This window comes from Mandrillus leucophaeus, unplaced genomic scaffold (assembly GCF_000951045.1).
Source record: "Mandrillus leucophaeus isolate KB7577 unplaced genomic scaffold, Mleu.le_1.0 Scaffold754, whole genome shotgun sequence".
Classification (NCBI taxonomy): domain Eukaryota; kingdom Metazoa; phylum Chordata; class Mammalia; order Primates; family Cercopithecidae; genus Mandrillus; species Mandrillus leucophaeus.
In genome coordinates, this window is record NW_012108186.1 from 139,120 (window position 1) to 151,336 (window position 12,217).

At 36.3% G+C, this 12,217-nt stretch overlaps 1 protein-coding gene across 3 annotated transcripts in view; it reads right to left on the reverse strand.

Moving 5' to 3' along the window:
- Positions 1–353: 353 nt before the first annotated feature.
- ZNF385B (zinc finger protein 385B) overlaps positions 354–12,217 on the reverse strand; it is a 572,754-nt gene continuing 560,890 nt past the window's right edge. For all 3 annotated transcript variants that reach the window (XM_011966298.1, XM_011966300.1, XM_011966301.1), the window contains 4 exons: positions 4,912–5,157; positions 3,933–4,111; positions 3,253–3,354; positions 354–1,846 (listed from right to left, as the gene is read on the reverse strand). In XM_011966298.1, the coding sequence (XP_011821688.1) occupies positions 1,628–1,846; positions 3,253–3,354; positions 3,933–4,111; positions 4,912–5,157 (746 nt within the window). In that variant the 3' untranslated portion in view covers positions 354–1,627. The remainder of the gene's footprint in view (positions 1,847–3,252; positions 3,355–3,932; positions 4,112–4,911; positions 5,158–12,217) is intronic.

Below are 12,217 nucleotides of genomic sequence, written 5' to 3' on the forward strand. Positions count from 1 at the left end.
GATCATAAATGCCATGGACATCAATAAAAGATGAACTAGAGATTTAGAGGACCCACAGTAAGTTAAAAAAAATTCTAGTCCAAAGTTTTTTGCAGGCTGCTACTGTGATTTTGGGTAATTCAACAACTTTGGCCCAACTTCTTGGAGATTCAAAGAGAAAATGGCAGTAAAATTTCACCTCATGCAGATGCTGTGAACAGTAATGAATAAACATGACAAATATGCTGCAAACAAGAGCTAAAAATGTTATGTAAGAAGCAATCTTTGCACCTACTAAAAGTCTTTCATCAGATGATTTCAAATTGAAGGTGTCTCAGGAGAAAAAAAAACATTGAAAATACAAACAGATTTTGTTTTTTGTACTTTTATTGAAAAGGTACATTTAAAAAAATACACAGACATTTTACCATTTACAGGTTGCAGATATAGATGCTCTAAAAGAGTTCACTCTATTTTGTTGTTTTATGATAACTCTTGCCCCTGATATCACAAACATTCCAGTCTAGTTGATATCGGTTTAGAAAGGGGGGCATGGGAGCGTGACCTGCAATATATTCAGTGAACAGAAAGACAAATTGTTCAATTATAAATTTTTTATCTTCTGTACATTATTGCATTAGGGAGCCACAAAATTATGTAGCATCATTACAAATGAAAACAGGTTAAAAATGAAGAAGATACTTATATAGAAATACATGGATTCATTGTCTTCTTGCAGAATGCACAAGAGGTGCAAAAATGTGCAATTTAGGAAGCTCTTTTTCTGTTTGTATACGTTTGCTTAGCAACACAAACCAGTGAGGAAGCTACAAAATAAGTTAAACAAAAATAGCAAACAGGTAGTAATTATAGCTATGTTATATGGCTTTCTATTTCATTTAAATATCTCCAAATAAAATGTGAAATAAAGAAAATACATTACTTTATCTTTTGTTCTCTTAAAGAGAAAATTCAAAGCTACTTTGCTTCCTAACATTTACACAGCAACTAAAAATGTTTAATTCAGACAAGAGATACAGATCTAGTACTACACAGGATACAACAGTACTTGGGTCGAAACAGTACACAATCCCTGTCAACAACAGTACACCAAAGAGAGAACTTTGTGATCCGTTGGTAAGATGGTATCCACAAGTAAGCACTTGTGTTCATTGATTTTTGTTCCACACTAGAATACACTCAGTTGGATACCAGAGTTATTTACAGACATCTGAGGAAGATCCTAGTTTTCAAGTCTGTCAGGAAAATATTCCATATTGTTTTAAGCCAGATCATACCCATGGAAAAATAGAGAATGATTTTCTTTCTTTTTCTTTCTGACCAACATATGTTCAAGAAATCAAATATCTGAGATACACAAATTGAATGGGGTGGCGAGGGAGGGGTGGCGGGGAGGAAGTAGGGAGATAAAGCCTATGCTGCTCAGATTACTAAATTATAGGAGCGGTCTCTAAAAGCCCTCGTGAATCTAGTGATGTGTTTCTCTTTGGAATTGGGGAGCTGGGTGGTAGGCTGCATTTTGTGAGTGAATGGGGGTGCTGCAACACAAACTGCTTAACTTGCTGAATCCTTGTGGCTTTCTTTCTCAACTTCCTACTGGCCTCAAACGTCTTGGGGTTTGCAGACGTTAGTACGGAGCAAAGAGGATGGAGGCAGGAGTGGCGCGGATGGGCCCATGTCCAGGCCTCAGAAGAGCTGGAGGAATGGCTGGAGCTTGGAAGAGCGAGGCGGAGGGCCGGGGTGGGAGTGACAGCGCAGAGGACACGGCGGCTGCCGCTGCGAGAGGTGAGGACAGGAAGGCTGGGGCCAAAGGCTTCATCATATCTTTCTGGAATGCAAGTTTTGCCTAAGGGAGGGAGAAAACCAGGAATGGGGTGGAGATACTGTTTTTGAATAACCGCACCACAGGTATCTTTTCATAAGTAAAACACCAACATTAAGAAGTCTTAATTTTGAAAATCTTCACCCTCTGAAGTCGAGAAATGATTACGTTCACAGTGCTGGTTTCAGTGGCTCATGGCACAGCTTTCTTTTATTTGGTGGTCTTTGCTCCGGTGTGCTAGGGCACAGGGAAAGGCCTCTGAATACAGTCTAAAGCTATTTTATGCTGCTGCTCACCAGGAAAAAAACATGCCCACAAGTTTCCTGCTTAGGTGATGAAGTTCAATTCAAAATTCAGGCTTGTCTTAAACCACGATGAGGCCTGGAGAGTTTTGTTTTGTTTTTTAAGAATATGTGTGATCCTTCCCTTCTCTGAGATAAGCTGCATTGAAGTTAGGTAATGAGTTCAGTACTTTAGGGACCCTGAAGAGTCAAGAAAACAGTCAGTTCACACCTCTGTCACTGGCTACTTAATGAGTAGGCCTTGAAAAATCACAGCTAAATCAAATCTCTGTTGTTGAGAATGATTGTAAGTGGGCTAGAAACTCTCTATTTAACAGAATGCCAGGATGGAATCCTCCTGTGAAGAAATCAATCCTTAATTTCTCTCTCTTGCAATCAGGAGGAGCCTTGCAAGCTGGATTTGCTTAATGCAGGTAACACCTGCTTGCAGCGTCAGACAGAGGCTTTGGAGAAGCTGGAAGGTAATCTCAGAATTGCCTCCAGCTGGACAAGTTTAGCTTCATCCTCAGACTGAACACTGCACTGGGCCCAGTCCCAGGGAGATTGTGAAATCTATCCATCTTGGTATTTATATGACACTTATTGCTGGAGTCCCTAGGTGTTTTTGCAAAGACACTGAAAATAGCACATATTGAGAGCATAACAGGCTAATTACCAACATGCCTGCTAGAATGGAGAGAGCACACCATACGGACACTGCTTTACCTTCTCATGCCATATTAAAAAACAAAAACCAAAAAAACAGAAAGCATGAGGATATTAAATTAAATGGATGGATTTTTGTTTTATGAAAGAAATCCCTCTTTCCAAGTTCAACATCCCAGGATTCCTGAGGCATCATTTGTCCTTGTTCTTGAGACTTTACTTTATATGCTAAAGAGGATTGTCTTTTGAAAATAACTTGGTAAAGAGTAACATATTAGCTGTTAAAGAGGTTCAGTTTCTGTTTTCTAAGTAAGTTGTCCTATAGCAGAACTAAGCAGTTCAATCTAAAACTTCTGTCTGTGAGGGCTATTTAAATTCGAAACCTTTCATGACCATTAGACTCTACGCCCTCCGTGCCCACAGTGGCTGCCCAACCCAGCAAGGCTGCCCCACAAAACAGGTGAGCAGGTGAGGTAAACTTACTGCTAGAATACTTGGGCTCCGCTGGAGTTTGTTGTAAGGGCTGTATTTTGGCTTCAGTGGTTTCCCTGCAACTCGATCTTTATGCCTTCGGCTAGAAATGTGCTGAAAAAAGTTTGATGCATTAGCTGAATTGAAATGTGAGTCTTATTCCATGTAAAATTTATTTCTAGGTAGCTGTTTTCTCCATTGCCAACTCTAGGTCCATAGTTCCACGATGGTGTGGGTAAAATCATTATGATTTCTAAATTAAGACTTATTCCTCCCTCAATTGTAATGCTTCTCTGTCTGTCTCCTGTTCTCTATAGCCCTTATCAGATTTTGCCTGGTATTAACACTGTTACTGATGAGTTTCTCTCTCTCTGATCAGATTTTGAGCCTTTGGAAGACAGGCTTATCATCTCACCTTACCAGAAGCTCCTGCTCAACTGTAGGCTCCAGTGACTACTGTTCCTGTCTCTCCAACATCTAGCCTGGAACCTGACATATAGTAACAGTAGATGTTCAAATATTTCATACTGACTTTTTCTTCCACGTAGCACCTGTATGTTGCATATTGTTTGCATCCTACAAAAGTTAGTCAACTTAACCGTGAGCACGGTAAAAACCATTCTATAGATGAGAAGATACACAGTCAAGTGGTGTCCTCAAACAACAATGTTTACTAATTCAGGATACGTTACCTGTTTGAGTTGAATTTCTGAGTTAACATGAACATCACAGATTTCACAATGAAATGTCTTGTTCTGTAGTCCTGACCCCTTACTGCCATTCTGCATCTTTAATCTTGATCCAGGTCTAGGATAGGATTTAATTGGACCAGCCCCATTACGAGCTTCAACCATGGTCTTGTGTTTAGATCCTAAGACAGAAAGAGACACATATTAAATAGCTATCCAAGAATTATACAAAGCTCTTTGTTTTCTTATCCTTGAGAAGTTTACCTGCAGGCTAAAATTCCCAATGCTTTTTTTAAATGATCACTTTAATGCTGATTTTTAGTTTAACACGTTTTTGTAAAAAATGGAAAAATGTAAGAGTATATAATACAGAAAATATAGAGAAACATAAGAAAATAAAGATTACTCATGTTTTCACTACTCAGAGGTAACCACTATTATCATTTTAGGGTATTTCTTGTCAGATTCTTTTTTTAATGTACTAAAAATTTTTTTCAAAATGGGGATCATACTAATTAAATATCCTAAAAATTTCACGTAACAAATCATGTACATATTTTCTGATCATTATGTTTTAATGGCTGATTAACATATATCATATTGGGTTGCTATAATTTATTCAGTATTTCCCTACTGGTGGGCTTTAGGTTGTTTCCATTTTTTTTCTCTTTTAAGTGTATTGCAGTGAACACTGTGCATAAATATTTATCTTCATCTCTGTCACTTCATCAAAATGAGTTTTAGACAGTATTAGATGTTTTTAGGAAAATAAAGAATAGGACAAGTTTGATCTCCAAGCTGCTTTTGTCTTGCTAGTTGCAAAGTCATATGATCATACTCTTCTAAAATCACTCTTTTGAATCAAAAAAGTAGAGAAGCATTGAACAACCCTAAGGTCTGAACAACAAAAGATATGGTATTCTGATGGGAAAAGTTGGGTTTCATTATAAACATTATTTAAATGCAAAAGATAGCTGCTAACCTGTGTTGTGTGCCTCCAGCTGTGACAGGGAGTTCACAGCCACTTTGCATAGTGAACAATAAAGTAATTTTTTGGCTTTTTCTTCTTCTGATTCAACAACAGTACCGGCAGCTCCATTTGTGCTCTTGGAGGGAGAAGTGGCGGCTCCAGGTGGCAGGGGTGTTGTGCCAGATTTGAGGAGAAATGAGCCACTTTCAGAGCTTGACGGCTGACTGGAACTGCTGGCTTTTAACTTCCCTTTATCTTCTAAGAGAAACACAGACAGATCTTATTGAAGCCTCATATATCATATAAACAAAGATAAATCACCATAAAGGAATTAAAAATAGAAATTTGATTCTTATGTGAAGTTTTTATTGCAGCATAGATTTCAGTTTATAAAGGTTAAATCAACCTCTATGTTTAAATCAAACAGAACACTATGCCATCAGTTTGATATTAGGTCATCCCAAGATAAGGATGACTTATGAAAAATGACTTTGTTCTCCCACTTGGAGAAGGTAAGTTTCTATCTGACATCCTTCAGTTGTAAATTATGCTACAAGGAACTCTTTATTATTAAACAAAACCACCTACCGTCTGATACAATTACATGATATGAAGGTAACATGAAATAAGCCATTAGGCCATGTTAGTTTCATTTGACTACTTACGTTTAATTATGACAGAGATAAGTTAAACTTTAATTTGTATACCAAGCTAAAATTTTAGCTTTGGATTGTGGGATAGAAGAAACATGGTTAATTTTGGTTATGATTAGCTAAGTTTTTGCTGCTCTGTGGATGGCAATGCAATTTATCCAAAATATAAGAGACCAAGATTCCATTCATTATGCTTATTAATTACTGCCAGTCTAAATCAAAAGTTTTAAATAATGACATTAACCATAAGCACAATATGAAGATTAGCCAAGTCATTTAAAGACACTTTGGCAGTTGGATCATGTAGCTACTAAATGCTTATAATCCTCAAGGCCCACGTGTAGGCTATGAGAGTCAGAGTGACTTTAACAGAATCTAACTCATTGAGGTTCATTTGCTATTCAAGACAGTCTCTGTTCAGTGACTCCTTTGGGAAAGAAACTGGGGCTTTGTAAGCAACAGCAAAATCCATCAAACATTTAATCCTAGTAGACCTGGTACTTTTAGAAAATGTCTATAGATATGCTGATTAACTCTCATGAAGAGAGAAAGGGAATGAAATCTGAGAATATATTTGCTAATTGCCCTAGCTAATTTGGAATTGTATACCATTGGCCTAGAAGACTAAGAGGGAAGGAGAGACTAGGCAACAGCAATGTGGTGTGTGTTTCTGTGTGTATGTTACAAGGTTCTGTATATGGGTAAACCTAAGCTTTTAGGACACATTGCAAATGATGGGAGATCATATTTCTACTAAAATATTATATAAAGAAAAGCCTAATTGATTTAGGAATCAGTTGTTGATTTCCATCCTTTTTTTCAGTTGGATCCATTCAGGTTGAGACTAGACACAGCCAGGGTGCTATGGAGGGATTTCAAATCTGGGTGTTACTTAGAATAAATGAATGCTGAGATCCTTTTAAACTCTTAGGTTGCGCATTCCATATTCCCTTTCAGTGAGTGTACTAAAACTTCAGGACAACATGAAATATGATGGAAAAGGTCTTAGACTTTTATTAAACTGACCTCTACAGTGTGAGAGAAGGACATAAAATCATTCTTCCTAATTGGTAATAGTCAGCAAATTAGATTGGAGAATATTTTAGGCCTGGAACCCTCTCATCTATAAGGATCCCTCAGATTGAATCTGCAATCTTACAGAACTCATAAAGCAGCAAAATAATTCAGTAATCTTAATATTTGGAATTACTCAGTTTCTTGTGATGAAAATTAAAGTTATTACATACAAAAGTCTTTCCTTGCTTCAAGCATTTCATATGAATTCGATCTAAAAGAATCTGACTTGTTTCAGTCATTGACTCACTCATTCCCTCATATTACTAATAATGTCCCTTATACTAATGTCCCTCATAAACCCTTACATTTATATAGAACTTTACAGTTTACAAAGTGCTATGACTTACATTGTCTTATTAGCTCTCACAGAAAACTTGTGAAATAGGTAAGGCTCAAAATGATTATTCCTATCTTAAAGATGAGGAAACCGAGCCTTTTCAAAATTAAATAATGTCCCACGGATTAGTAAGTGGTATAAATGAGCATGATGTTTTCTCTAACTGATCGGTCTGTGGTACACTAATATTTCAGCACAAAAGGAGGACTTAATATATCACTAGTGACATAAAAGTATACAACAGTCACCCTAGATGTGAAATAGCAGTTGCTTCGTTTTACAATTGTAGGTTAGTTTTTAAAGTATATTTATTTGGCATAAGTGAAAATATCTATCCTGTTCAACAATCATTTGATTTAGGTTATATTGAGAAGATGTATAAAATTATATATTTTCTCTGTTCCTATTTCTTTAAGAAAAATATTTCCTTTTCATATCTTGTTTTCAAAGAGGTAATTTGTGAATTAACAAGTGCATATTAACAATATGTTAATTGCTGACAATGTGCTAGACACTAAAGAGAATAGTAAATAAAGTAAGTATGTACTATGAGAAAATTACAGCATAGCAAGAGAAAATGAGACAGTCATTCAAAGATCTCTAATTTACAACAGAAACTGGTAAGAGGCATGAGAGCATAGAGCAGAAAATGATTACTTCTGCTTGGGAAGAACGAGACATTTTTCATTAAGGAAGTGGCATTTTGAAGGTTTTGAAGGTCAGATTTAGATAAGCATAGAATAGGGTTGAAAATGAGTGGGAAGTGAATGGTTAGAAGCAGAAACATGAGGAAATACCTAGGTATTCGAAATCTTGGGGTTTTCTTGGTGAATACTTGGTAGTTGAGCATAGAGCTGGCAACAAGTGTAATGGGAGATATTATTATAGAGGTCAATTGAGCCAGAAGGCAGAGAATATCTTAAAACTATTAAAATATATACTAAGGGCAGACACTTCCCTTTTAAAATTGAGATGTATGGTATGTTTAACACTTACATGATCTAAAATTCAGATAAATTATGTTTTAAATTTTTTTCTCAGATAGGCCAGAGTCTTAATCTTTGAGAATATTAAGGAAAAATATTGACTTTGGAAATGTGTATATGATTTTACTCTATTCAGGAAATTCTGTTATTGGATAGATACTATCTAGTCAATAAAACAGATCCTAAAATTTGAAAAGTCACTGATGTATTTATATATTTGAATAGTGGCATTCTTTCTCAATATGCAAACGTCTAAACTTCAAAGCCTAATTTTATTATTTCTCATCTTAATTGCTTGATATTTTAATGAAAATCCATTGTTTTATTCCTCATTCCTTCCTGGTATTTTAAAAACCTCTTTGTGTATTTGAAAGTTTAATTAATGTACTGTTTACTTCTGTTTCTTTTAATAAAGATGCATGTCTTCTGGAACTTCTGGTTAAGATGAATTCCATTTTCAAGTATTCCCTCACCTAATGTTAATTAGCAGGTTTTCTGACTGTCCTAATTATTTCTTGATTACTCAAACACATTTATAAGGTTTTATCCTACAGGATTTTGAAGCAGAATTTGCTTAGCTACATCAGAATTGTTCATTGTAACAAATATACATAATTTATGCATCCAAGTGAATTTATTTCTTCAAAGTAGTGTCCTTGGGAAGTTCCATACTGATTCATTTATTTTCCAAAGCTCCAAACACTCGAAAACTCTTTTCTTTGATACTCCTTTTATGTCCAGTTCATAAGCCATGTAAAGAAAATCAGTCTTCAAAATGTATCACCCTTATTTCTTACTCCAAAATCTTTACTCAAATTAATCCACCTTATTCATCAAACTTAGCACTACATTACTCAAACGCAGCCTCAGAAGACTAATATGCTAAGACAAAAAGAACATACCAGAAGCTCTAAAAAGAAGTTTTAAGAAACCAATCCTGTTGGCATATGGAAGAGTCATGTCCATTCATAGGTCTTAATTTAAAAAACAATAAAAAATTAATATTCTACCTACAATGTAGGTCTTATATTTTGAATTAGAACTTTGAAAGCTGTAATCAAATTTTTATTATTTGACTTGTAAGATTTGCTTTTGAGTTTAATTTTACCAATGTAATAAGATTTTCTAATCAGGATGCAGTGGTTTAATAATAGATACATATTTTATGCAATAAATGTATGCTCTCTGCAGAAAATTTTAAAAATGAAGTCAGACAAACATTTTAAAAAATTAAAATTACTTATGATTCTATCATCTACAATAACAGTTGGTAAACTTCTATACAGCTCCAGAAGACACGTTAAGCTTTGTGGCTATACTGTCTCTGTTGTAACTACTCAACTCTGCTTTGTAGCAGAAAAGCGGCCACTGGCATGGCTGTGATCCAGTAACATTTTACTTATGAAAATAGGTGGCAGGCAATATTTGGCTCACAGGCAATAGTTTTGACCTAGCATTATGATATTTTGGTATATATTACTCTATACTTTTTTTACATAATAGCAAATATGAATATACAGAAACATACTGTTCTGTAACTAATATTTTTCACTTAGGAATAAATCAAGAACATTTCCATGTCAATAAATGCAGAACTGGATTAAGATTTCTAACACCAAATTATATTTATTTATATGAATGTACTATATTCAACAGTTTTCTTTTGATATTTTGGTTATCTCTGGTTTGCACTTTTGTTAATGTTTAAAGGATACTGAACGAGACTTCTGTGGCCTCAATGAAGGACACAACTGAGAATTGAAAGCAACTGGTATTTAGTATTATAGCATGTTAGAGAAAGTCCCTCAGAAACCCCCAACACAGTCCTTTATAAGATTTAGTAGAACTGGTCCAGCTACCAGCACCCTATCACCCACCTGTCTAGGCCTTATAAAGTAGTCTGAAGATTGGAGGACTCACTGGAGTCATGAATTTCTGGTCTGGTTGGGAGCTTCTGAATCCCAAACTAATAAAGCTAGAAATGCAGGTAAGAAGGGGACACTGGGATTTCATTCCCTAGTTAGACTACTGCAGGTCTTGGCAATCTGTTCCTCAGTTGTGGTTGAAGGGAGATGGGGTTGGAGCAAGAAAGGTAAGAAGGAGAAGAACCTATAATCTCAGTTTGGCATGTCAAGGTTGAATAAGATTTCTTTGGGCCAATAGGATGCTTTGAAAGGTAGCCTGGCTCAAATCATGTTGTTAGTGCCCAACATAGGAAGTCTGATCACTAGGACCTTGGCAGCAAGAGGCTGAAGGGTGGGCCTTTAGTGGCATAAGCTGAGGAAGGGTTGTAAGAGGTCAGGGAACCAACCTTATGAAGAATTCACACGTTGTCCCTGAGAGTCAGACAGCATCTGGACATCTGCCATTCAGAGGACAACCATAAATGTCATTAAGTACAAAAGCATTTGCCCTTTTTTCTCCTCTAATTCCTCCTCTTATCCCTAACGATGGAAGGCGCAAGAATCAGAAAGCATGGAACACGGAAGAAAGAGCAGACCATGCCCCTTTTCGTGGTTCAACCTGAGCCAGAAAAAAGGGAGTGTTCAACTGGATAAGAGCCTAAAGTTTCAAAAAGACCAGACTTTCTGATATTTGACAATGTCTTTGAGGAATGAGAAAGGGAGATTCAATAGAATATACAGTCATGTGTCACATAATGACATTTCAGTCAATGATAGACTGCATACACAATGGTGGTCCCATAAGGTTATAACGGAGCTGAAAAATTCCTATTGCCTAGAGGTGTGGTAGCTGTCATGATGTTGTAGTGTAACACATTACTCATGTGCTTGTGGTGATTCTGGTGTGAACAAACCTACTGTGCTACCAGTTGCATAAAAGTATAGCACACACAGTTATGTAAGGGATATAATACTTGATAATGATAATAAATGACTGTGTTACTGGTTTATATATTTACTATACTATGCTTTTTATAATAATTATTTTAGAGTGTACTCCTTCCATTTATGAAAAAAATTAAAGTTATCTGTAAAATGGCCTCAGGCAGGTTCTTCAAGAGGTATTCTAGAAGAAGGCATTGTTATCATTTATGACAGTTCCATGCGTGTAGTTGCGTCTGGAGACCTTCCAGTGGGTTAAGATGTGTAAGTGGAAGACAGTGACATTAATGATCCTGACCCTGTGTAGGCCTAGGCTAATATGGGTGTTTGTGTCATAGTTTTTAATAAAAAAAGTTTTTTTAAAAGTTAAATAAATAAATTTAAAGATAGAAAAGAGCTTAGAGAATAAGAATATAAAGAATTTTTGTAGCACTCTGCAGTGTGTTTATGTTTTAAGCTAAGTGTTATTATAAAAAAGTCAAAAGTTTAAAAACGTTTAAAGTTTATAAAGTGAAAAGATTACATTAAGCTGAGGTTAATTTATTACTGAATAAAGAAATTTTCTAAAAATAAATTTAGCATAGCCTAAGTATATAGTGCTTATAAAGTCTACAGTAACATCCTAGTATGGTAAGTGTATAGGAATGTCCTGGGCCTTCACATTCATTCCCCACTCACTCACTGACTCACCCACAGCAACTTCCACCTCTACAAGTTCCATTCATGGTAAATGCTCTATACAGGTATGCCATTCTTATCTTTTATACAATATTTTTATGGTACCTTTCCTATGTTTAGATACACAAATGCTTATCATTGTGTTGCAATTGCCTATAGTATTTAGTACAGTAACCTGCTATATAGGTGTGTAGTGTAGGAGCTAAATAGTTCATATGGTTTAGCTGTGTCCCCACCTAGATCTCATCTTGAATTGTAGTTCCCATAATCTCCATATGTCATGGGCGGGAGCCGGTGGGAGGTAATTAAATCATGGGTGCAGTTACCTCCATGCTGCTGGTTCTCATGATTGTGAGTGAGTTCGCATGAGATCTGATGGTTTCATTAGGGTTTTTTCCCCCTTTCATTTGGCACGTCTCCTTGCTGCCACCATGTGAAAAAGGGCATGTTTGTTTCCCCTTCCACCATGGTGGTAAGTTTCCTAAGGCCTCCCCAGCCATGCTGAGCTGTGAGTCAAATAAACCTCTTTCGTTTATAAATTATCTAGTCTCGGCCAGGCGCAGTGGCTCACACTTGTAATCCCAATACTTTGGGAAGCCGAGGCAGGCAGATCACTTGAGGTCAGTATGAGACCAGCCTGGCCAACATGATGAAACCCCATCTCTACTAAAAATACAAAAAAAATTAGCCAGGCGTGGTGGCACATGCCTGTAATCCCAGCTACTTGGGAGGCTGAGGCAG